Source organism: Orbilia oligospora (genome assembly GCF_000225545.1).
Source record: "Orbilia oligospora ATCC 24927 unplaced genomic scaffold scaffold00110, whole genome shotgun sequence".
In the NCBI taxonomy this organism is placed as follows: domain Eukaryota; kingdom Fungi; phylum Ascomycota; class Orbiliomycetes; order Orbiliales; family Orbiliaceae; genus Orbilia; species Orbilia oligospora.
In genome coordinates, this window is record NW_011645667.1 from 511,455 (window position 1) to 538,101 (window position 26,647).

Sequence of the window (26,647 nt, forward strand, 5' to 3'; positions counted from 1 at the left end):
AGAGATGATGATGGGGAGGTATCTAGCTGTTAGGGGGCGAGGGGAGGTAGGGATGGAAGAGAAGGGAGGTGAAATTGAAATGGAAGGGAGAGAAAGTAGGTAGAGAGAAAGAAGGAAAGAAGTAAAAGAAAGGAAAGGAAGAAAAGGAAGATATGGAAAGGAAGGAAGGAAGGAAGGAAGTGAATAGAAAGTGTTGCCAGTAGAATGGAATGTGGTGGATTTTGTGTTGAATGCGGCATCGGCAACACATTTGAGGCAGAGGCAGTCGTCAATGCGGCATCCCACCTTTTCTCTCCTTCCCCTCGACAGCCTCAATGCTGGGTAGATTGACCGATTGATAGTAGTATGGAGTGTTGGAGTATATTATCGGGGCTGGGCAGGCCGAGATAGCGGAATGCTTACCAAGCAAGACTCTATTTTATCTAATCTGATCAAAATCTAATCTTAATTTGATTCTTGTCGTGGAAACGTGGGGTCGACAACAAACAGGTGGAAGTTCCGTTCCCACGCGTACAGTGGTTGTTTTGCCCCTCTGATTGGCTGAGATGCCTGTAGCTGTGTAGACAGGCCAGATGTTGGTAAATATGGTGCAGACGCGTGATCCCTGTCTCTTTTTTCAATTGAAAGAATGTTAGTTAGCTTGCTTAGCTACAGAGTGCAGAGTTCGCTGGCTAGCTTCCTGACTGTGTCTCTGTCTCCATCGTAGATTCATAAGCACCCTGAATTCTCTTCTTCTGTTCTCCTCTTCCTCCTCTTCCTCCTCTCTACACTCTCCTCACCACTCCTTCCTCCATCTCCATCCATTCTTTCATCTTCACCATAATAATACCTACCTACTTAAGGATCGGCTTGTAGTTCATTCAATTAGTTCATATTTGCGTTATCGGCCAGTCAAGGTTCGTCGGTTGTTGTCCGTTTGTTGGTTAAACTTTTATCCTCTTCCTTCTTCAGCTTTGCCTTCACCTTCAACACCCACCTCAGCTCAGCACTTCACCAAAAGCACTCTCTGACTTCGATACCTTCTTCCCCACAGCTCACATATAACATACTGACTCACAAATCATGTATGTCTATAAGAGAGGTATGTCAATCTTGCTTGGACCCTATCTTATCTTATCTCCCTACTAATCTCTGCAAATATAGACGGACGCAAAGAGCGTGTCCAGTTCGATAAAGTACAATACCCCCAATACTTTCCATTCAATAATACGGTAAACGGTGCTGACTGACCCGGATAGATCACTGCCAGAGTTTCGAGACTGTGCTACGGCCTGGATGCTGAACATGTCGACGCCGCCACCATCACCCAGAAGGTACTACCATCCTTCGATATATATATTTATAGATTGCCCGCTAATATTAGTTCAGGTCATTGCTGGTGTCTACCAGGGTGTCACTACCGTCGAACTCGACAATTTGGTATGTAAACTCGATTCTTAGGATATAAAAGACGGACAAAAGCTAATTGAGAAAAAAGGCTGCCGAAACCGCTGCCTACATGACCGTTACCCACCCGGACTACGCTATTCTCGCTGCCCGTATCGCCGTCTCCAATCTCCACAAGCAGACTAAGAAACAATTCTCCCAAGTGGTCTCTGACCTCTACCACTATGTCAATCCTGTATGTCCTCCTTCATGACCGTGTAAATCGACAGAAAACTAACAATGGCGTAGAGGAATAAACGCCCGTCTCCCATGATTTCCAAGAGCACTTATGAAACCGTCATGCGCCACGCTGACGAGCTCAACTCCGCGATTGTCTATGATAAAGACTTCAACTACAACTATTTTGGATTTAAAACACTCGAGCGTTCCTACCTTCTCCGTCTCGATGGCAAGGTCGCTGAACGCCCCCAGCACATGATCATGCGTGTCTCCGTCGGAATTCACGGCGAAAACATCGAAAAAGCCATTGAAACCTACAATCTCATGAGCAGCAAGTACTTCACTCACGCCTCGCCTACCCTCTTTAACGCCGGTACCCCACAAGCGCAGCTTAGTTCCTGCTTTCTTGTGGCGATGAAAGACGACAGTATCGAGGGTATTTATGACACATTGAAAACGTGCGCCTTGATTTCCAAGACCGCTGGCGGTATTGGTTTACACGTACACAATATCAGAGCTACTGGCTCATACATTGCCGGCACCAATGGTACTTCCAATGGCTTGATCCCCATGCTCCGTGTTTTCAACAACACCGCCAGATATGTCGACCAAGGTGGTAACAAGCGTCCCGGTGCTTTTGCCATCTACCTGGAACCTTGGCACGCCGATGTCTTTGACTTCTTGGATTTGAGGAAAAACCACGGCAAGGAAGAGGTCCGTGCCCGAGATCTCTTCTATGCCCTATGGATTCCGGATTTGTTCATGAAGCGTGTTGAAGCCAACCTTGACTGGTCCCTCTTCTGCCCCAACGAGGCTACCGGTCTAGCAGACTGCTACGGCGAGGAATTCGAGGCTCTCTACGAGAAATATGAAAAGACTGAGAATCTTGCCCGCAAGACCATCAAGGCTCAGAAGCTGTGGTATGCCATTCTCGAAGCTCAGACCGAAACAGGCAATCCTTTCATGCTGTACAAGGATGCCTGCAACAAGAAGAGCAACCAGAAGAATCTAGGTATCATCAAGAGCTCCAACTTGTGCACTGAAATTGTGGAGTACAGCTCTCCCGATGAAGTTGCCGTCTGTAATTTGGCATCTATTGCGCTGCCAACTTTCGTCGATGTTGTTCGCAACGAATACGACTTCCAGAAATTGCACGAGGTCACCAAGGTTATCACTAGGAATCTCAACAAGATCATTGACGTCAATTACTACCCTGTCGAGGAAGCTAAACGCTCCAATTTCCGCCATCGACCCATTGCCGTGGGCGTCCAAGGTCTCGCGGATGCCTTCCTCGCCCTCCGCATGCCATTCGAGTCCCCCGAGGCTCGCCACCTCAATAAGCAAATCTTCGAAACCATTTACCACGGTGCCGCAGAGGCTTCCGCAGAGTTGGCCGCCGAACAAGGACCTTATGAATCTTATGAGGGATCTCCGGCTAGCCAAGGGCAACTCCAGTATGACATGTGGAATGTCACTCCAACCGATCTCTGGGATTGGGACGAACTCAAGGCCAAGATTGCAAAGCACGGGATGAGGAACAGTTTGCTCGTCGCCCCTATGCCCACTGCCTCCACAAGTCAGATTCTTGGTTTCAATGAGTGCTTCGAACCATATACATCGTATGTCCCCCCCAAACACCCCTCTTTAGCTTGGAGACGATATACTAATAGGTAATAGGAATATCTATTCCCGCCGTGTTTTGGCTGGCGAATTTCAAGTCGTCAACCCATGGCTCCTTCGTGATCTAGTCGACATGGGCTTGTGGAGTGACAACATGAAGAACCGTATCATCGCTGATGGTGGCAGTATTCAGAATGTCCCAAACATCCCCGCCGACATCAAATCCCTGTACAAGACTGTTTGGGAGATTTCCCAAAAGGTTGTTATCGACCTTGCCGCCGATCGTTCCGCATTTATCGACCAGAGCCAGAGTTTGAATATCCATATCAAAGACCCGACGATGGGCAAACTCACCAGCATGCATTTTTACGGATGGAAGAAGGGGTTGAAGACCGGCATGTATTATCTGAGAACCATGGCTGCGTCGGCAGCTATCCAGTTTACAGTCGATCAGGAGGCATTGAAGATTGAGGATACAACTGTGGCAACACAGAGAACCACTAAGAGGAATTTGGGATTGTACCAAGGCCCAATTAATGGAAGCAACAGCGGTGGCAGCAGTTCAGCAAGAGCAGGTGTTCCCAGACCGATGATGGAAAGTAAAACTTCCGTTAACGGCGCAGGAATCGCACCAGCACCCGGAACCATCGAAGCCGCTACTTCTTCTTCTTCCGGAACAGGACTAATCAACCCCACACAAACCAAGATGAAGGAACCGTTCAAGGCAGATCAAGATGAAGGGGAGTCGCCGAAGCTGTTGACTACTAGCCCTCCGGTTGGACCCCATGGTGATGAAGAGTTGGGGGCAAAGAAGCTTGCGGCTTTGCAGTTGGAGGATGTAGATGAGGAGAGTGAAGACCGAGAAGGGGATATTTATGCACAAAAGGTGTTGCAGTGCAGCATTGAGAATAAGGATGCTTGTGTGATGTGCTCTGGTTAAAATTATTACCATACTTGCTTCCTTAAAACTTCGCTTGGACCTGTTTAATTTTTTTCTTTTTTCTTAAAGGCATCATCATTTGTATCGCATTGGTGCGAGATGGGGTAATATAAAACTTTTTTCTTTTTTGGGGTATTATCATAGGTTGGAAGATGGGTGGGAATAGTAGATAGAACCTTAATAAGAATTATCTTCATTTACATAAGTATTTATTCTTCAAGTAGCTTGCTAGTCGCTATGATATATGATAATATAGGTACATTTACACTTGATGACAATTCATAATCCTACACCCCCCTTCCTTTAATATCAGTGATATACTTAATATTGTTAAGCATGCATCGTGAATGGTTTAAATAACCAACTCCTCAACCACCCTGCTTGGACTAATTATAGCCTCCAAAACGCCCTCAGGACTTGGAACCTTTGCCATAGCATCTGCTTTCCTTCCGAATCCCTGGAACATAAAGTCCTTGGTTGTAGGACCTATCGAGCAGCATTTATATCTCCTCTTCTTCTTCGTCGCCGTTGTTGTCGTTGTTGTTGTAGAACTAGATTCTCTAGCTTCAAGAACTCGAAGTGCAGCGTCCGTCCCCGTTGGTGAGAAGAAAATCAACCATACCGGTTCCTCCTCTTCTATATTTCCATCTTCTTCTCCTTCCAATCGATCCAAACACTGCCTAAGATCACTTTCAAACCCACTCACCACCCCAGTTTTATAAACAACTACTTCTTCAACATTTACATCTATCTCCAATAGCTCCTTAAGTCTTTCCGGCACCCTAGTAGGTAAAATGGTACTATGCGTCTCCCCGGTTAAGAATAGTAAATCACCGGAGAGGTTGTGTGTTGTATAGTGGTCTACTATGAAATCTGATAGGACGGCGCCGTTGCCTGAGGATTGGCCTAGGATGTTTTTTGGGGGGAAACCGAGGGTTATTAGGGAGTTTGCGGTTGCGGGGCCGACGACGTAGATTATGGTTTGGAGGAGGAAGTTGGAGATTGTTGAGGGGTTGGTTGCTATATGAAGTTAGTTAGTATTGGGGGTGTTTTTTTATGGGGGGGTAACTGGGGGAGGGGGGTTGGTACAGTTTAGATCGTCGAGGATTGTGGAGAGGGATTCGACGGCTCGTTGGGAGGTTATTATTATTGCTGCGAATTTCTTGGCGGGTTGGGTATTACTATTAGTAGTAGTATTATTATTATTATCGTCTGCGGCGGTATTAGGTGTTATGGCGCCATTGAGGATGTATTGTCTGACTATATCGGCGTTGATGGCGGTGTGGTGTAACACGGGGACGAAGATTGGGTTGTAACCGTTCGAGGAGAGGAGCGTGGCGTAGGGGTCCGTTGGCGTGGATTTGGTTTTTAGGAGGAGGACTGGGGGGACCATTTTTGTTTACTATGTTTGAATAGCGACGGAGTGTGCGGGTGGGTTGGAGGGGTGGGCTGCGGGGAGGGGTTTATATGGGTCGATTGATCGGCGGAGGATGGGATGGAGGGGACGGATGACGTTTTTTTGTGGTTGTGGTTGTGGTGGGTTGTGTAACGATGCGGTTCGGTTAGATGCCGATTTGCTGGGTTGCAATTGATTCGGCAGTTAACTAGTAGCGGTTGTTGGCTATGGGATTTTAGAGGTGCTGATCCAGACTATGGACCCCGATCTCGTCTTATCAATTTTACGGTGAATACGGGTAATATTAAATGGGAATTGAAGCCGTAAATAGGTATACCTTTAGACTAGAAGTTCCCCCATACCTAAGTGCAGCTTAACTATACAAGCAGGATAGCATAATATGCACAGAAAAGTCAAGAAGATCTGCAGGAAAGCCAGCATACGCTATTAAATAGGCTGGGTATTGTATAATATATAAATCTTGCGATTCAACCACATCCACAAGGTGTACTTACGGAAATCCAATTCCTAAATAAGATTCCCAATATATAGTACGTAAGAAGTAGTTGTATACAAACAAGTCCAGGGTACTAGCATTTTATAAATTTATAAACTACGAGTGAAGTTTTGCAATCGTCCTTAAACCGTTGGCTCGGTATTAAGCGAACTAAATAGCTGTGAAATTACCTTCTCGAGATCTCTATAGAGCAGGTACCAGAGACAAAAGTAGAAAAGTAGGCAATGAATTTAACTGAGATCCCTGAATTTAATACAAAAAGGTTTATTTCGCGGGCTAGGTATAGCTTACATCCATCCCGCTAGCTACCCGGCGCCTATAAACTTAAGTCGGGTATGCAAATTCATACGCATACGCAGTTACCTGTTACTTAAGTGATTGTCAAGAACTTGAGCTCGAGCTCTCTGAATATGAGTCAGCTTCAGCGTTTGTGTTGTAACCAACGCCAAGGGTATATCGATATATAAACCCGGTAGTTAACAGGTACGGCCGACCAAGGCTAGGCCGAGGTAGGATGTGGTGAATATGATGGTGTTGCCAAGGCAGAGGTGAGCGTCCCCCAGACTAATGGTGTTGCATTATTAAAGTTGCAACTACACGAAGTTTATTTGCAGTCTCGAAGATATGGTGCTGATAGCGGTCGATTCGTTGTTGAGAGCTAGAGAATACGTTTGATGGACAGCTGAGGCGGCCGACGGAATTTCGAATACAACGCTGTGCTTGCAGGGATATTGCAGAGGGTAAGCAAGAATTCCAAAAATGCATAAAGTGGCCGTGGTAATATCATGCGAGGTCACGAATTCGAGCTGGTTCGTCCTCTAAATCCGATAGCCTCACTCTTGACTCTCCGTGCCACCTGGATATACATGGGTACCTTGGCGTAGCTGCATACCTTGAGAGTTTAACGACAAGTGAAATTGACCAATCAGAAATAATCCTGCATTATATGGGTTAACTCGAGGCTGTTACGTCGGGCATGAATGATTTCCCGAACACATACGTGGGTAGAAATTTGTCTATATAAGATGAGCGGTCGGCAGAGCTAGACTTCGACTCTTCAACTACATTAATCTACTAGAACAAGTCCACTCGCAAGCGTCCAACCCGACTTAATCTATTAATTAATAATTATCTGCTCTAATAACTTATATCTACACTTCTTCGGTTAATTGGAAATATTTGACGAACCCCTCGAGGTTCAGTAGTCTACTGCAGCAATGGAGGTATCAATACCGCCCCGCAAAACACGATTGCGTGCGCCACGGTGTAACGAGCTCGATAACCCTCAAATCCGGATGGAGATTGAGGTTCTATATATCGTTCGTGGCTTGAATTTGGAAGATATTGTGAAGGAGGTTAATAAGGGACATGGTTTAAATGCAACGTAAGTCTTGAGCCTCGTAGAACTAAGTTAAGAGGCTGGATTATAAAACTATCCAAAGCTTACTGACGAACTATGGGCATAGAAAATCACAATACCGAGATCGACTGCGGAAATGGGGTTGTAGAAAACGGCTGACCCATCGGGAATACCAATTTGTTCACAAGAGGGTGAATGTTCGGAAAAGGGCAGGTAAAGAGTCAGATATACTGCTAAGCGGTATTGTGGGAATTCCCGATAATAGTCTCCAGAAATGGGCATCACGCAATATCTCATTTACTGATCGGATGCTATTAAATTCGAATGGTAGATATATGCCTCCGTCTATGCAAATTTATCCTTCGGTGAATGCTCTGAAGCTGACAAATTTAAGCAGAAAATGCTATTGATGATATGGATCTTGATTCTTTGCCCTCCAGTCAATCCCCTTTTTGCGTACAAGTTTGCACCCCGCCGGCAAACTCCGATACTACCCTAGTAATAACTTCAAAGAGACATATTCCAATTTCCGTACTACACGCGCTCCCGATATGGCAAGCCACCAAATATCTTGATGAGTTTGTTAGACGATATGTCCTCCTCCAAGTCAATGCCAACTCTGCAGTCGCTTACTCAGCGCACCCTCATCTCTCCCTTCTACGGAACATAGTTTATCGGATATCAAACCACCTATATTTCGACCCCTTCAATCTAGCAAGAGAACGAGAAGGGATTCATTCACTTTTAGGCGAAGTGGACAAGTTCAGACTTAGAAAACTTCTTCTGAAGGTACTTCTTAATCATACTCCTTCTATAGTGGCTACATGTGAGGTCCTCGTCCCATACTTCTACTTACGGAAGGACGATGAGTTATTTGAGGCGGTCTGCACCTTTCACCAACTTAAATTTCAGCTTTACCAACTATTGGATGAAGTAACTCACGATCCTGTTGTAAAGACAGGAATAGGGAGAAGTCTCCAAGACATTTTAGCTAATATCTCTGCCGGGAATCTTCAGCCAAGAAATGCCCGAGAAGCTAATTCTCTGCTACGGGCATGCAAAATTAGAGGAGACCTTTCAGTATTCTTTAAGCTATGGAATAAGGATATCCTACCAGTTTGGCGTCTCGAGTCCGAGGCTGAATTAAATATTGATTTTAGTAATTACGTGCCATTATTTACGGACCATGCAAGCCATCTGCAGTTGCTATGGGAGTCCGGGTTCACCTACCGAGTGTTTTCGATACTCCTACGAGCAATTCTACTCAACCAAACCGATGCCACACAATATCTATGCAAACAGATGGGTCTAGGGTTTGGTGAGATTGCGCCCATTTCGGCAGGTTCTAGGCCCCAATTTACTTGGCGGCTGCTAGACTACGCAACGTTTTACGGAATTGTTAAAAAAGTGGTGTCTGAGTTCCAGACCCTCGACTGTTGCAATCCCATAGTATGCGACTATGCACTCGGCAAGCATGCGCAGAGCCCCGAAGATGGATTCCTCGTTTGTTTAACTTTTATGGAGCCTGGTATAACGAAGTATATCATTGAAGTCCTTCAATGGAAACATAATCTACCGGCAGAAAAGGTTGCCCAGATGGCTATCGATTTACTGAAAACAGGCTGGCGGTTAGAATATTCCGATTTTATGGGCATTGAAACGGGTCCTTTAATTCCAGAAGAATCGGTACTGGAAATATTGCTGCAATACGGACCTGATCCAAACCAAACCAAGTACTGGCAAACTACACTGTGGAAAAATATTTTTGAACTCGACGGAATTGAAAGCGATAATATTTCTAGTTCGACGCGTTCTCAGAAGATGACGCATATCCTCCATATCCTACAACTTTTTTTAAATGCAGGAGCTAGAGTCGACAGAGAGGTAGATCTAGATATCTGGGCCCGGGGCGCTCGTAGGCTATCGAGAATCAACTTTCCAGAGTGGAAAACGAGCGAAAAAAGAGAGTTCTTTGCCGCCATGGACCATGCAGAAACGCCCCTCGAGATTGCTTTTTCATTGGAAACGTGTTGGATATTCTGCCTCTTAATAACGAAGTCAGAGAATACAGATAAAATCCATAATTGGATAGCATCAAGATATCCCAGTGTACTTCCCGGGTTCATTGAAGCCTTACATAATCAAGATGCTAAACTTCTTGAGGCGTATTGGAATACACGAATCCAGATTTTAACACCCATCGACAAAGCTATTCATGCCCTTCATTCAGGTGATCTAGGAACCTTTGAGGAACTAATAGTTCAATGCAAAGATCATTCAAAACTTCTCGATATCGTCCTACGATTAGGAGAAATCGCAAGCGAAGCCAGCCCGGGCATTCCACTAACTAACAATTGTCAGACACTACTGCAATTGCTCTTTGAAAAAGGTATTAGCTTTAGCTCTGAACCAGGATTTTGGGATAGTACACACAACCGCCATCGAGGTATATACTTAAAGTGTCTACGGGGGGCAATTGATCATACTGCTCTCTTGCTCCTGGAACTTCTACTAAAATTTGGTATTCTTAACGAAACGGGATACATATCTCATATGATAAAGGAAAGATGTGCTAGTTTGCTTGTTCATGCGGCATATAATAGCAACTTAAACGCCTTCAAGCTTCTGATTGAAAATGGTTTCGATGTCGATAGTGGCGTCTTTCTAAGTAGTAAGAAATCATGCATTCCAGATATTACTCCCTTGTTTATTGCAATCGAGAACGGAGATCTAGATCTCGCCACATACATCCTTCATCAAGGTGGAAACATCTACGTCTCTTGTGGCGGTACGGGGAGTGCAGTTGAATATGCATTCATTAGTAACCGTATAGATATGGTATCCCTATTGTTAGAAGTTCATCCAGATTGCTATGAAGCTGCCTTGGGGGCGGTGAAAAGGCGAAGTTCCAAAATGCTTGGGCATGTACACATTTCGGATTTTATTCGCAACTGGAAGCCTGGATGTGCTACCTCTGAGTCATATGTACAATAGAGAAAGTTTTCGATGGCTTAGTATCCAATATATATATGCTCACAAACAAGCTCGTGGGGCACTGCTTAAAACTGGCTTAATATATTAGGCAAGTTATTAGTTCAAAAATTCAAAGTTACGAGCAGGATTTGTATTAAATAATCTTCGATAAAAGTTAAACTAGCAAAAGTACACAGATTGGGCCATTATCAAGGCCTCAACTATGCGAATATGCGTTATACGTTACTGGACGAATAAATTTGTTAAAAGTTTCGTGCTGTTGACATATGATTTACGCAATAGTAGGGCTAGGGAATGGCAGTCCGTGTTATACTCTTGGATGAAAGTCACAAGAACAAAACAAATGCAAAGAAACCTGCCTAGAATAAAACTGCACCCAGTTCTGTAGCCTTTATTATTTTGCTTTAAGAGTTATAAGGTCTATTTGAGCACGCATCCTGTGTAGATTAGCCAGTTGTATAGGCGGGATAGCTGCACATTAGCACATATCGTCTAGTTCGGCTGTCTATGTCTGAACATCCGGTTCACAGACTTATCCCCTGTCGGTTTCATCTATGCCGTTTCCTTTGTAATTTCCCATTTAACTATATGTATTCGCTATCATGTATTTAGAAACCAATTAGCAATTTAAGTATTAATCCACGCAGAGACCAGAACCTTAGTTCTACTTTGTAATATTTGCGTGTGACCCCGATGCATCGACTAGTTCTATACTATTTCTTACAGTTAATTTGTAAAATATTTAGGATCTTTTAATTTAGTAAGGTTGTCTTATTTGTTGTATTTTATATATTATATCCTAGAAGATCTTTCCGCAGTTGGCAAATTCTTGGCGTAAAGATTGTTGCTTGAAGTTTAAGGCGATTTTCGATTCATCGATTAACCGTGTACTGCTCTCAAAAACACAGTGTACAAGTAGCTCGGACAGAAAGTAAAGGATATGCAAGCTGGAAAGGGAAGACACTGTTCTCATGATGTATCATTTTTGACCATTTGGGCAATCTGACAATGTAGGCATTCCCGGATATTTCCAACACATCAATCGGAAAAACTGGGGACTGATAAGCGAAGCTGGTGCGCTGGAAGAATTTCCAACCATGAATACTCAAGTACTAAGTATCTATCCGATAGATCTATCAAAACCTCCCCGAACGTTATTAACTCAAAAATGGCCACCGCTACAACTATCGAAAACCTCCCCACCGAGGTCATTCTCAAGGTGTTCGGCCACTTGGATACAGATCGCTGCCGCTTGAATACACTTTCCAAAACAATGAGAGTCTGCAAACGGTGGAAGGATGCTGTTGAGCCACTGTTATACGCACGATTATACCTCAACTTCTGCCTATTGGATTTAGAAGACGAGAATGACGGCGAGGATGACGACGTTGATGATCCTTGGAAAACCAGTGTTTCTAAAAACCATGATGACCTTCGTCCTCATCTTTTCCATGAGGGGTTGTTTTTGAGATGTGCGGGGTTTGTGAGGTGTGTGACTCTTATCCTTTAAATGTATATTTGACATCATATACATATTATTAGATGGATGATTAGAGTGGGCCGATTGATTGAAAATAAATACGGATAGGGATCTCGCTATAGAGTTCGATGATGTGCATGGATCCGGAACGATTGATACCCCCAACTTAACGCAGTTAATAAAACGAACGTCACCTTTCAAGAACATCACATCACTTACTTGCAAAGGCAGTGGCTCGAACGTATCCCTCAAGAGATTTTGGACGTTCCTCGGGCTCACCGAATCATTATTCCCACAACTTCAGTGTTTAACTATTTCCAGAGTTGTAAGGGGGAATTCCGGTCCTGGGGCACCCCCGGTAAGGTCGAACCCAACGAATAGTTTCACTGCGGGAAAGAGAACCGGGAGTCTCAAAGAGATTAAAATTTCATTAGATGTGTTTCAGTCTGATGGACATCACATTCACGAAATATTTGGGAATATCGTCGAAACTTTTGGGATGGAGGCTGCGGGGTTGGTATCTGAGGTAGATTTATATCTTGAAGATACTGGTGCAGTGCGTCGTCATCGTCGTCAGACTGGGAATTTGAAATATTTGAAACTAAATGAAGAGAATGGCCACAACTTTGAGGAAGACTGGAGGGTTAATAATCTACGAAGACTTAAGTATACGGACTGTGAAGGGTTATATTTGGTACCGGATCTGATATTTGTGGATGGTGGTTGTTTTGAAAAGTTGAGGTGGTTGGAGGTTTCGCTTTCGAACTGGTTTATCTGGAGGGATGAGGTTCGTTTTAACCATCTCTTTTCCTTTTACATACTGCTATTTAGACCTCTTTCTAATAATTATTTCGTTCTTCCTCTGACCTTCAATATAGTTAAAAAGGTTTTTCTCAGAATCCCCAACTTCGCCAGCACCTTTCCCGAACGTCGAAATCTTCAAATTAAATACTAGAGGAGCAGTTAAAGCAAACCCAACGATAGAATACTGGAACAAAAGTGGGGATAATAAGTGGTTTCGTGATCTCCTCGACGAGAGCTTAATATTCTTCCCAAGGTTAAGAGATTTTAGGGCTGGTACTGAGAATATGCGTCGTTGTTATATTGAGAGAAACCCAGATGGCGAACTTGTTATTGGGAAGGATTTTTTTTGTTAAGAAGCCGAGGTCTACCAGTGACGAGATATAGCGGGGGTGGTCTATAGTAGAGGTTTATGGAATTTTTCGAGTGATATTTTAGGCTCTCAAAATATCATATTTAATATGTATACATTTCCGGAGTACCATTCAAGTACCTAAAATACTTAAGAATTGTGGAGGATTAAGTGGAGATAGGTACTTAGGTATTTAGTTTAGCAGAAAGTAGATACCTATACACCGTAGAATAAAGCACCCGTAAATAGCAAACAATGAAGAAAAGTTGCCTAATCAATTTGGATTAAATTTAAAGACTAGACACTCTGCTCTGGATCCATAAATCAATCTGTGGTTCTGTTAAAACAAGAAAATTAGGATTCTTTTGTTAATTTAATTCTTATTAATTCAAGATCAAGTGGTGGGAAATTTACCTTTTTATATACAAGACTATATCGTAGCAATCGGCTACGAGTAATTCCCTACCGTATCTATTGTATGCCTTCTCGAGGTCTCTTGATTCCCATTTAGAACTGTGTTGAGTCTCTCGACTCGATACGAGACCACCTCGTTCGTGGTACGTATTTACTTACTAATAGTACTGACTTAGGCCGTACTTCTTAGATTGTACTTGCATTTGTATTCTCTCAGCCATATGGCATCGCCTATTTCGTGCATATACATTCCCCGCATCTTTCGTTGCAAACCACCGCCTGGCCCTCGTTTAGCTTCTAGTTATCAACCGCCTTTCGATCATCAACCATCGACCGTCCTCTCAGAATAAAATACTTAACTCAAATTTGCCCTCGACCCATATAACCTACAAAACTTTCGTTCTTACGTACAATAAAACTCAAGATGATGCCAACGCCAAAACTTCATAGCTATTATGAGTCTCAGTTCCACATGGAGTCAACTATCCGGTCCAACGTAGACGTCCAAATGGCGCTCAACGCCGCCGCACTGAGTCAATTAAACTACAAGAGAAACAAGGAAGCGAGAGAAGCCTATCACATATTATACCCGCTTCTAAAACCTCATCACCCTTGCTACCCTTCCAGTTATAGCGAGGCGGTCGGAATATTACATCCTGACATATTCCCCAAATCGGTCGCGAAATTTGTCGAAATGACGGGTAAGAAAAACTCCCTTGTCTATAATACACGTCAGGCTTCTTTTTTCCCCCTAAGAATGAGTGATGCAATATCTTATCGTCAATCTTCTTCTTTCTCTAGGAAGCGACGTCAAATATCTTCTTGAGTTCTACGGATTGAATGACCTTGGAGATTCTGTCTCGATACCGCCGGATACCGGTTCTTCGGGATCATTCCTATTCGAGGCGGCTCCGAATAAGGAGACGAATGTGGGTAGATACCGGTGTTTGCAAATACTTGCGAATCATATTGGGTTGAAGCTTGATTTGGTGAAATACCCGGGGCTTGACATTTTCCGGGGTTAGGATCTTTGCAGAGTTTTTGGATACCAAATTCAGCGGATTAACTTAATACGCAGCCTGAAATACGAGAACTATTTGTAGGTGCATGAGTATTTTAAGGATAATAAGGCTAGGATCTCGGGGTAACTGTATGTTTTCCTCAGTGAAGTCATGTTGGTTATAAAAGTTTGAATTCAAGAAATAAAACTAGCTATGCTACGCTAAAAGCCTTTATTCGGCTACTACAAAAAAAACTATCTTATAAAAGTTGCGAAAATGAATCTGCTTAAGCTGTTGGAGCAGCTGCTCGTACTACGATTGTTCGGAACCCTTCTCCGAAATTGAAAGTGGGGGTCCCATTGTTGTTACCGTTGTTTCCGTTCCTGTTCCCGTTGCCGTTGTTCCCGTTGCCGTTGTTTCCATTGCCGTTGTTTCCATTGTTAATATTTCCATTGTTAATATTTCCATTCCTGTTATTGTTATTGCCTCCGTTCTGGTTGTTTCCCCCATTCTGGTTGTTCCCCCCGTTCTGATTGTTTCCTCCGTTCTGATTGTTTCCTCCGTTCTGGTTGTTTCCTCCATTTCTGTTGTTTCCACCGTTCTGGTTATTACCACCATTTTGGTTGTTACCATTGCGGTTTCCTCCGTTTTGATTGTTTCCACCATTCTGGTTATTCCCATTCCTGTTGTTCCCGTTATTGACTCCGTTATTCCCATTCCCAACGTTACCGTTCCTATTGTTCCCAATCCCATTGTTTCCATTGTTGTTTCCATTGTTCCCGTTATTTCCATTTCCAATATTTCCATTTCGATTATTGTTGTTTCCATTGTTGATGTTGCCGTTATTGCCGTTTTTATTGCCATTGTTGCCGTTGTTTATTCCATTGTTCCCACCGTTGTTCCCATTATTGATACCGTTGTTTCCACCGTTGTTTCCACCGTTGTTTCCACCGTTGTTGCCACCGTTATTGCCGACGTTTCCTCCATTGTTTCCTCCATTATTGCCGCCGTTATTACCACCGTTGAGTCCGTTATTTCCACCGTTGTTGCCGTTATTATTTCCTACATTTCCTCCATTTCCTCCATTATTATTTCCATTATTTCCTCCAAAGTTACCCCCGTTATTATTCCCATTATCACCTCCAAAATTACCTCCATTTCCGCCTCCATTGTTATTCCCATTGTCACCTCCAAGACTGCCTCCATTTCCTCCAGCATTTCCTCCAGCAACGACTCGAGCATCGCCGGTCACGAAGGTAAATGTTTGGATCTGGTTGTTCTGGATGCAAAGGGACTTATCGAGTCTCTCGCCGGCATCTTCGGCAGTAACGCAGAAACCAACTTCACCGCGGGTTTCAAGTTCCAATGGGCCGGTGGCAGTTGGATCGGTGTAGGTGAATAATTGGTTATTGGCTACTTTTCCGGAACCGTTTGCTGCACCGCCGCAAGAGAATAGAACGGTTTGACGGCCGTTGATGGTGAGGCAGCCTTGTGTCTATTATGCACACCAAAGGATTAGTATTAAGTAACCTATCTTAGAATGTTGGAAGGGAGGGGTGACTTACCAAAGCGCTAACAATCAACATATTCCCCGGCTTATCATTATGTTTCCCCGCAGTGATAATATCGAACTTCTGGTTCGAACTGTTATCACAATCCTTTAGTTGGACTGGTAAGTTATTACCGCGGGCGTCACCGGCAAGTGGGTCGATTGAAAGACATTTCCCGGCTGAGGATTTAATGGAGATGGAATCGAAGGCTCGAGTAGCGGCTGCATCCCTTTGGTGGGATTCGCGGAATTGAGCGTCATTGAGCTTGTCGACGGCTAGTGCTGAGATGTCACTGCCGATTGGGATTGTTGCGGCGGATGTGAGGGAGACGGCTGTGGAGATTAGGAAGAGAGATCTGAGGGTTGAATAATGCATTTTTGAGGAGGAATATAAAGACTAATATGGTATTATAGAAATAACGGTAAAAGGAAGAGCTTTGAAGAATTGGAGGTAATATCGTAAGCAAAGAAAAACTATGGGAACCAGTCCGTAAGAAGCAATATCGTGAAAAAAGATTGAAAAATATAAGTGGTAAAGAGAGATATAGAAGACCTCACAGAGGTTTTGAGAAGTGAAAGAACTGGGAAGGCTAAGAGTCGATGACCTGATCGCTGGAGAGGAAAGAAAAAGAAGAAGTGGAGACTATGGGATACATCGGTTTATATACAGTTCAGCAATACAAGTCTTTCCTCACAAATATAATATTGAACGCTCGTAGGAATTGTAATAGTTCAGGAAGCACTTGCCATATCCGCCAAAGACAGCCCATACCAGCCATAAACTGTGGCGGCTCCGCCCAAAACCGCTATAAGGAATCACAACCTCTTGAACCCATACAGTTTCTATTTTAATTAACCCCTAGCTAAACCTCCGGCCCAGACTTTTCACCACCGCCAACCTGAAGTTTCGAAACAGAACATTCGCATACAATCACAGCAACAGAGATCGATAAAAAAAATAAAAATCTGAAATATGAAGTGTTGTTTCGATTTCAGAGACGAAACGTCCATGCAGGGTCCTCTGGAGTAGGAAATGCATCGATGATTGGTTAATCCTGAGGCTGTATTTCGCTTGGAAAGGCTTAGATTTCCTATTATGGACACTTTAAGCAAGACCTGTTCCTGACGCTTGACTTCTTTTGGGTTGGTATACTTGTTTCGGGCGATCCGTTTGGGAGAGTCTCCGAGTTTCGACGGATGGTTTTGGGTTTGGAGGTTGGAATCCTATAGCTATGATACCATTGTACTATGTATGTAGAGATGTAGTATACGAGGAGAATGATATCCGCATCGTATGCTTTTGCGTCAAAGGGGGATTCTAAAGTATTATTTGGGGGTTTGTATACTTTTGGGGTATATTTGATTTCAGAGGGTACAGTTATACCGAGGAAGAAGTGGCCGGTATGCACGGCTGTGCCTTCTAACTTATTAGTCTAGAACCCGGCTGTCATATGTCATAGTGCATAATTGCATAACACTTTTTGCATAATACTAATAAAAAGGTTTTATAAATGTTATTTAGCATACCGTGTAACATTACTTCGCTGCTCAAACTCTCATACCTGATATAAATCCCTCTCCATGGATTCAAATTTGTGAATCCATTGAAAGGTTTGGATTGAAACGACAAAGTTTTATCATTGGAAAGGGTTAGTGATCGATTTAGGTGGCTAAGAGCGGTCGAGACATTTCCTATCATGGCTAAGGCCAGGTCTATAAACGATATGTAAGACTGTAGGATTAAAATTGGAAGTTTGGGAGAAATCTAAACATAAGACTAGTTTCTAAACTAGTCACAATCTGTCGATCATATCAATGTATTGATAAGACTCCTAAACACTAATGTTTATTTCCTCCTTTGGTAGCTACAACATGCCGACGTTGGAAGCAGTTAGAAGATTAGCAATAGCATTATAAGATTCATGGAATACATTAAAGTACGCAGAATACGTTTCCTCAACGTTGATACGAGCTTCAAGGAATGTAAGCATCGAAGCTTCGAAAAGTTTTCCGAATGTGTAATCGATGACACTTCCGCACTTTCTCTAAGACCTTTTAAATAGTTATAACTAGTCAGCTCGGTTTCGTAACCTTTGATTGATAGCACAGAAAGTGGAGATCGCTGCTTGAGCTGAAGATATTCAATAATGTTCTATTTAGGGCTCCAGGCTACTTTACACCATCGTTCTTTATCTCGTAAATCGTTCTGTGTTGGAGGCTTTATATACTAAAACCGGGATGTTCGAATACTGACTGCCGTCGGCTTTCTCTCGGTACCAAGCCATGCCTACCACTCAACTTCACTTGCCTTATCACACCCCATTAAAGCCTCGAACTATCAGCAGGCAAATTTAAATACATTTTGTGCCTTTTCGGAAATCTAGAATGAGAGGGCAAGCCTCGAAGTGCAGGGAGAGGCTGTTTACCATTTGTGTTAATTTAGATTAGCCTGTGTTGTCGGGTGAAAAAAAAAAAAAAACCTATCTCAGCGAGAAAACTCTGACTTACCCTCTTCCTGCTCCATCTCCACTTCGAAAACCCCTCCCCACAATCTCATCGACCTCATCTTCATGAATTAAAGACCCCGAAAAATACCCATCAGGGTTTTTAGTTCTCCGAACACCGTTCCATCTATCTATATTCTTTCTTTCCTTTTTGTATCCACCGTGATTTCGCGACTGCAAACAGGCAACAAACACGCGTCGCAAGCGATTCGATAATATTGCAAGCAACCATTTCAACAATTCCGCTCCTTCCTAACCGACAACACGAAAAATACAACATTTTTCCTGTTTTTCATATGTCTACTTTTGGAATTTAGTCGATCAGGCATATATATCTTATTCCTTTTCGACGTTTCCCCCCCCTACCACATATCCATTCTATTTCCTTGTCCATTCTGTCATGCTACGAAGCTTTTGGAGTTTTGTTGCCTCTACACCTCAGAAATCATCACAGTCCCAACAAAACTTTGAAGCAGACTTAGAAGGTTCCCCTACACCTAGTACCAGACAATCCGAACAACAATTAGAAATGCCTGGCACTCCTGTTCACCAAAGTAGCCCTGCTGGGCACGATGGGAATGACGACAAGATAGCTCACAGCCCGAACTCTAAGCGGAAGAGACATAAGAAGAAGGTTAAATCAAGTCCGGTATCAATCGTCGAAGTTCCGGCGACTGCTGAGCAACTTGAAGAAGAGAGGCTCGAAGAAGACGAAGGAGAAGAAGATGGAGCTATGGCTGATGTTTCAAACGCTGAAGCCAGTGCAAAGAGGAAGCGGAGAAAGAGTGATCTTGAGTTAAGCGAGAAGAAAGCGAAGAGGTCAAGGAAGCATAAGAAAAGTGCAGGAGAGGGAACTTGGACTGCCATTAACGGATCCCTGCCTGCTGAAGAAGCTGGGGATGATGATGATGATGAAGCAGCCGATATTGAAGGTGAAGAAGCCGGGGTTGAGGGCGATGACGATGATGACGACCACCCGCGTATTCCTGGAGTTCGATGGTTCGGGGATGTTGCTGGGGTCTTCTTTGAAGGAAAGTGGGTGGAGGCTGATATCTCCCAGGTTGCAGCCATTAAAAAGCGGATGAAAGCGCAGAAAGCACGCCGTATGGAGAAAGCAAGCCAGATGGAGAATGAGCCGGAACCCGAATTAGAGGGGCAAGAACCTGAGACTATTGAAGAAACGGACCGAGATGACAAGGACAACGAAGGGAGCCGAAAAAATCAAAGGGAGCACAGCAAAAAGTCCAAGAACCACGAACCAGCACCTGAGTTAGAAGTGGAGTCTCATGAACCAGAAGCAGAACCAGGGCCAGAGGCGGGACCAGAACCCCAACCAGAGCCAGAGCCAGAGCCAGAGCCAGAGCCAGCTGAAGTCAAAGAAGCACCAGGAAAGGATACTTCAAAAAGACAAAAGAGCAAACGAAGAAAAAGTCGCAAGCAACCTGAACCTGAGACCGGAGCTGACTCTGAACCTGAACCAGCTACCAAAGAACGTAGAAGTAGCAAAAATACCAAAGATACCTCCGAAGAGCCCAGCCGTCGCCGCACTTACCCACGAGATGCAGAAGGTGTAAACCCACCCCAAGTTATCATTCCATCTGCTACCGATCATTCCTTCGGCAACTCTAAAGGAGTCGGTCCACCACCTCCCCCCGCAGCATATGACAGGGGACCGTTCACACCTACAGAAGATGCCTTAATTCAAAATGTTATCAACCGTTACTGCCAACTACAAGTACCCCGCCTCAACCGTGCCGGCTTTTTGAACATCGTTTGGAATAACGATCGCCACAAAACCGATTTTTGGAACGTCCTCATGACAAACCTCCCTCTTCGAACGAGGCAGAGTCTACACGCCCATGTTAGGCGAATGTACAACGACTTTGAAGACCGTGGAAAGTGGACAAAGGAGCAGGACGATGAACTGCGTGATCTCGTTGCTCAGAAAGGTACTAAGTGGATTTTTATTGGTGGCCTCCTCGATCGTATGCCTGAGGACTGCCGCGACCGCTGGAAGAACTATGTGGTCTGCGGCGAGAACCGACGTACAAACTTTTGGGATGAACAAGAAATAGAAAAAATGCTAGAGATTATCGACGATATGCTGGATATCTTAGTCGCACGCCATGAGGAAAATGGCACTCTTGCGTTGCCGGTCCCTAAAGGAGAGAGTGAGGAGGGGAGGGCCGCACGGCTAGAAAACGAAAAATTCTGTCACCGTGAGGAAGTTGATTGGATGATTGTGAGCGAGCGGATGGGACATACGAGAAGCCGGATGCAGTGTTTGGCCAAGGGCAAAGACTTGTGGGCAAAAATCGACGATGGTCTAGACGTCGGGAGTAGGAGGACAAAGAAATCGAGAGCGAAGAAAGGAAGAAAGGGAAAGCGGGCAGTCGAGGACGGGGGGGATGCCGAAGAGATCCCCTTGCCCGCCCTCAAAGAGGCAAAGAATATGTTACCAGGGGATTATCTCTACGTTCTACAGAGGTACGGTTAACAATAACCACGTCCAGCCTACTAAGCTATACTAACCCGAATTTACAATTACTTTAGAATCTCAGTCCAGGGTTACGACTGCCTCGCCTCTATCGACTGGAACAAGCTCACCGAAATTGACACTGTGAAACATTTCACCCCAGAACAGTTCAAGGCTGGGTTTCACAGCTATATGAAGGATCACAATCCTCGAAAAAAGGATTTGAGAAGCTTTGTAGCTGAACAATTAGGTGATTTGTCGGAGCTGCCAGGAATGATAAGAAATAAGAGATATAGACCACCAGCCGGGGCTACCAGCCCAGCGGTTGCGGCCGCTCCGCCTACGGCAAAGAAGAATAGACGACGGAAGAAGCAAGACGCAGCGCAAGTCCAGCAACCCGGATCACCCGCCGAGGCGGAGGCTAGATCCGGCAATTCTTCGCACCACGGCTCCCCGCCTCGGAGGTTGAACAGAGCAGAGAAGCCGAGTCACTCGCCCGGGAATCCATTCGCCAAACAACCGAGCAACGATAAAGAAGCAGCCCCACCCTCTGGGCCCCGAACGAGGGGGAAAGCTGCATCAGCAAGGGCTCCAAAGAAATCACCAAAGAAGCAATACAAATCGGCAGAATATATTAGTGACTCTGATAACGACAAAAACAATGGTAACGAAGCGGTAGACGAGGGCGCTCAGGAAGGGGAAGTGATGGAAGTTGATGGTGCAAATGGCGTTTCTGGTAGTGCTGAAGCGGAAGAGCCGGAGAACGGCGCGGAGGCGGACGATGAAATGGGGGAAAGTGTGGCGTTTGGAAATGCGAGTAAGGAGAAGAAGAGGTAGAACCTCGTGAATATTTTGGCTGAACTTTGTGGCGTTCCCTTAACGGATTTGTGTTAGATCATAGACATATACCTGACACAAGGTCTATCACTCCAAGATTTAGGTTTGGGTTTTGCATTGGTTTGTTCTAGTTTATAGAATTGGGCGGCTTTACGTACTTTACAGCTAGCTCAGACCTGTCTTGGAACTTACCCCAAGGCATCTAATACCAGGTTATCCGGACTAATATAGTCCTCTACCTAATAAATTTTCTTCTAAATCGTTCCAGTAGCCATCGACAGGGGTGTAGCTCTTTGGGATGGGCAGCGGGTTGGGATCTCGTGGCGGAGACCTTGTGATCCGATTCGATAATCGGACTGACACATATCCACCCACCACCTTGAACGCGGGGAAAGCAATATATGCTACGCGTTGTAACGGAGCTGAAGGGCCTTGCTATTTAAAAGCGGACCCATTTCTCCTGGCGAAACTCCCGGATAAATATTTTAAATTCCTTGAAACTAAGAAGTTTTCATTCACAAAGCCCGCAGTAATAAGTACTACTTAGATATCCATATCCGGTTCGTTCATGCAGGTGCAGCTGACGATCAGATTGGTTAATCCATCGACAATCAACAACACATAATCCGAATCCATCCACAAGTCGACTCGACCCGAACTGGAAGTACGGAACTGTATTATTATTCTTCAAGCTATTACTCAAGCATACATTCTCTTCTAGACGAATACTTATTAAATACAGATATTAATCACCATGAAACTATCATCATATCCACCACTTTCGGGAACAACCGTCATGGACGGAGATGAGGTAGGATAAAATACCACATTTACAACACATATGATGTAGCCAAGACAAATCCTAAGTATACGAAATAGCTGGCTCACAAGTTTCATTCTACGGACTAGGTTGATGTTATAGTTTGTATTGACCTCGAAGACCTGGAAGCCAAAGGCCTATCTTCTAGTAGGTCAGGCATAGTTTGTGCCGTCTGGCATGATAATGGAACGTCGGATGGATGGAGGGAGGATGTAATGGTGCCATGCTTGGAAGATGAAGAACTCAGCGTCGTAAGTATATTTCTTTGATTACTTCTACATAGTAGGTTGTAGAGGTGTTATTCCTTTCTAGTATTCACGACGATTTAGTTACGAAAGTATCTACGTCGATACCATTTGCGCGAGTCTGGTTCTCCATGTGGTACTTAGCAGCACGCATGAATAACCCACCGACTTTGTAGCGTCGTGGTGACTTATACATCATGCACTGTTTTATTTCCTATGTTCCTTATTTTCTATTTTACCATCTATCATTTCAGCTAAAATGTGTAAAATATCCAAATAGTTCTCAACCGTCAGTTCCTCCTCTCTATACTTCAAGCACACTCTATACCGCCCTACATCCGGCCAACCAATATCCTTCACCATAAACTATCTCTACCCCGGCGATCCAACCAAAAAATGGGTAAACTTCGAATACCAAACTAGAGACGGAATCATAATATTCCGTCCCGAAATACCTATCCCAGATATGAACAACAACTTCTTAATTGGTATGCCAGACCACCGCGCTATCGAAAAATACTTTACCATACCGCCCCCACAAGACGGCTCAGTAAACCCCGTCACAATCGAACAACTCCACAAATCCATGGGGAATACAGTAGCCACAGATCCCCGAACATGGGTATACACATTTTCAATCCCCACTTCTCGCACCTCTCGAGATCCAGGGTACGCTGAAGCTGCCCTTGCAATTCCCGTGCAAGGCACTACAATCTCATATTTCGCAACTATAAAACACGGTACAGCATGGGTACAACCTCACCACTCGTCTTTTCGCGGTCTTAGGGACTACGAGGGTTTTCATCCGCCCCGTGAAGCTATTATGACGGCGTTTATGACTTACCAAGGTGATGTCGTACTCTTCTTACCGTTGAGTAATGGTGAAAAAACAGTATATTTGAAGGGGTCGCAGAATGCTAAGGAGGATGTGATTATCGGTGTTGGCCGGAATGATGGGTTTTCAAAAGTAGACGGGAAGGTTGTGGTTGTTGTTGCTAGAGACGTAGAAGAAGCTGTCGAAGAGGCATTTTATTGGGCGAAAAGAATAGGAGAAGATGGAAGGATCATGGATATCGAGGAAGAAGCAGAGCTAGGCGGCGGGGATGATCCATGGAGCGACTCGTTGAAGTATTGTACTTGGAATTCCTTGGGAAGAGAACTTACGGACAAACGTATCGTTAACGCTGTTAACGATCTGTATGACTCTAAGATTGAGGTTCAAACAGTTATTATTGATGATAATTGGCAATCACTCGATAATAACGGCAGAGACTCCTTCGGTCATCGGTGGACAGATTTCGAGGCTGACAAAATCGCCTTTCCAAAAGGACTTAAGGGTTTAGTGGAAGATATCAAGCGAAGCAATAGAGGGGTAAAGCACGTTGCAGTTTGGCATGGAATACTAGGCTATTGGAACGGTGTCAGTCCTAACGGTTGGATCTCAAGAAATTACAAACTAAGGAACGTAGGAAACGAGAGTATCTATGTCGTTGATAAATCGGACATCGGCCGATTCTACGATGACTTTTACAAATTCCTTTCAAACCAGGGTATCACCGCCGTCAAAGCCGACACTCAATGTCTTCTCGACGAAAGACTTCCATCCGCCGATAAGGGAGAATTATTCCCCGCATATCTCTCAGCTTGGCGTAACGCCGCATCAAAGTACTTCGGAACTCGTGCGATCTCTTGCATGTCACTTGTCCCACAGATCTTATTCACAAACCACCTTTCCCCTTCACTTCCAAAATTCACTTTGAGGAACTCAGACGATTTCTTCCCACATACACCAAACAGTCATCCATGGCATATTTTCGCAAACGCGCATAATGCGGTCTTGACTGCAAGATTAAACGTCACTCCTGATTGGGATATGTTCCAAACACGTCATGAGTGGGCAGGGTATCATGCCGCAGCACGGTGTATCTCTGGCGGACCGGTTTACATCACCGATGATGTCGGAAGCCATGATATCAGCATCGTTAAGAAGGTTACGGCAAGATCTAAGACCGGGGCTATGGTGACACTTAGGCCCAATGGGAAAGCGAGAAGCGCTGAGTTCTTTATAGGATTTGGGGAAAAGAGGCCATTAAGGGTTACTAATACTGCTAGTATTTCAGGGTACGATATCGGGCTCCTGGGAACCTTTGACCTCGACGGTGGGAGGGAGAGGACGGATATGATCCCAGTAAGGGAGATTGTTGGGGACGAAGTTATTACCACGCTTGGCGGCGAGACGCAAGTTGTTAAAGAGTTTGGTGTATTCTCGCACCATACGAAGAAAGTACAAATAGTAAAGAGCTCGGGCTTTGTCAAAATGAATGTAGTAAAAGGTGGATGGGATGTCGTCGCTGTTTGTCCTATTGTGCCAGTTAGAATCGACGGTGGGAGAGGAGAAGTAAGTGTTGGTGTATTCGGGCTGCTGGAACAAATCTCTGGAGCTGCGGGTATGAGCGAGGTTAAGATTGCGGGCGGAAACTCTACCGTTAGGGTTGGAGCTGAGTTGAAGGCGCTAGGAATCTTTGGTAAGTCGTGAGAATATATAGGGGTTAATTATGGGAAACGTGTATGCTGACGATGTTATATTATAGGCATCTACGCAAATTACTCGGACCCGAGTAGGTACGGTAAGATCAGACAAGTTACAATTGGTGGACAAGACGTACCCGAAAGGTTTTGGACTATTGGACGAGGGAAACAATACGGCGAGATTACGGTTGATGTGCAAGGTGCGTGGGATTACCTAAGGTTGGATGATAGATGGGATCTGTGGGTTTGGGTTCATTTGGCTGTTTAATGGAAGGGTTCGTTATATTATACTTTTTGGGTTATACACACAGATTGGCCTGCATTGCGAGCATTCAGTTTTTTTTAGAATTCCGGGGAACATCGATTATACTTGTAATGAATGCACCTTCGTTTTTGAATCTTCATAGTAAAATATGATCTCGATCACTATTACAAGCTGCACCACATTAATATTAGTCTCACATGCAAAAAAAATATTATTCGGACTGCAGAAATCGGGCAGCTCCGATGAACCGTCTACCGGGTCGGAATCCATGTCTCTGCGATATCGCTATCGATACATGACATGGTTACATCCGGGTGCCTGGGACTCCGGAAATTCTAGAATAAAAGGGCTATTTCTCCAAAGATTGGTTTTCCTACAAGGATCGTTTTTGATTTTAGACAGCTAGTATTCGGGTTTAAATTTCCTTTTGGGGTAAATTTCTTGAGAGCCCGGAGTAACCGACCCATTTACATCAATCAGGCACAGCCACGAGGGAGAGATTATTGGCGACGGCGGTTTAATACTCTTTTTGTCCTCCCGGTACGCATAATACACGGATTAAAGATTACTAGTTAGCTAGCAAGCTGGTTAAACTTCCAAACCTTTTGTCTTACACATTTTCGCTTCTGCGGACCGGGGTATGCAGCCCGGGTGCAGATACGGATGCAGGATGCAAGTTAATGTGATTAGGTAGACGTGGGGTAATTTCTTGATAAAAGCTTGAATGGTATGATATTGGAATCATGGTTTGTAAAAATAATTGGAATATCTTAACTCCAATAAGGTCTTCAAGAATTATATCGTGGCGGCGAAGTTGGAGATAAATCTTCGGAGAGTTGTTGGAAAAAACGTGTTGCGCTTTCGAAGACCTCGACGTCTTGGCAGCCTCTTCGAGGTTCTTGATACGCTGTGTGATACTACAGACCAAATCCCCATAGGATA

The 26,647-nt window shown here is 44.3% G+C and overlaps 6 protein-coding genes across 6 annotated transcripts; 4 read left to right on the top strand and 2 right to left on the bottom strand.

Annotated features, from left to right (window-relative positions):
- Positions 1-1,062: 1,062 nt before the first annotated feature.
- Positions 1,063-4,165, top strand: AOL_s00110g137 (uncharacterized protein; the record flags this gene model as incomplete). The annotated part of the gene is made up of 7 exons (XM_011126827.1): positions 1,063-1,081; positions 1,144-1,175; positions 1,239-1,313; positions 1,369-1,419; positions 1,478-1,621; positions 1,675-3,224; positions 3,283-4,165. The coding sequence occupies 7 exons, from the start codon at positions 1,063-1,065 to the stop codon at positions 4,163-4,165; spliced, it is 2,754 nt and encodes a 917-aa protein (XP_011125129.1).
- A 352-nt stretch (positions 4,166-4,517) lies between these two features.
- AOL_s00110g138 (uncharacterized protein) lies at positions 4,518-5,558 on the bottom strand (the record flags this gene model as incomplete). Its single annotated transcript, XM_011126828.1, has 2 exons — positions 4,518-5,185; positions 5,255-5,558. 2 exons carry the CDS (start codon positions 5,556-5,558, stop codon positions 4,518-4,520), a joined length of 972 nt encoding a protein of 323 aa, XP_011125130.1.
- Positions 5,559-11,600: 6,042 nt separating this feature from the next.
- On the top strand, positions 11,601-13,069 carry AOL_s00110g139 (uncharacterized protein; the record flags this gene model as incomplete). The annotated part of the gene is made up of 3 exons (XM_011126829.1): positions 11,601-11,920; positions 12,021-12,699; positions 12,791-13,069. 3 exons carry the CDS (start codon positions 11,601-11,603, stop codon positions 13,067-13,069), a joined length of 1,278 nt encoding a protein of 425 aa, XP_011125131.1.
- A 1,697-nt stretch (positions 13,070-14,766) lies between these two features.
- On the bottom strand, positions 14,767-16,405 carry AOL_s00110g140 (uncharacterized protein; the record flags this gene model as incomplete). Its single annotated transcript, XM_011126830.1, has 2 exons — positions 14,767-15,975; positions 16,046-16,405. 2 exons carry the CDS (start codon positions 16,403-16,405, stop codon positions 14,767-14,769), a joined length of 1,569 nt encoding a protein of 522 aa, XP_011125132.1.
- Positions 16,406-18,933: 2,528 nt separating this feature from the next.
- Positions 18,934-21,846, top strand: AOL_s00110g141 (uncharacterized protein; the record flags this gene model as incomplete). Its single annotated transcript, XM_011126831.1, has 2 exons — positions 18,934-21,020; positions 21,087-21,846. 2 exons carry the CDS (start codon positions 18,934-18,936, stop codon positions 21,844-21,846), a joined length of 2,847 nt encoding a protein of 948 aa, XP_011125133.1.
- Positions 21,847-22,600: 754 nt separating this feature from the next.
- On the top strand, positions 22,601-25,708 carry AOL_s00110g142 (uncharacterized protein; the record flags this gene model as incomplete). The annotated part of the gene is made up of 4 exons (XM_011126832.1): positions 22,601-22,657; positions 22,756-22,917; positions 23,192-25,436; positions 25,503-25,708. 4 exons carry the CDS (start codon positions 22,601-22,603, stop codon positions 25,706-25,708), a joined length of 2,670 nt encoding a protein of 889 aa, XP_011125134.1.
- Positions 25,709-26,647: the final 939 nt, after the last annotated feature.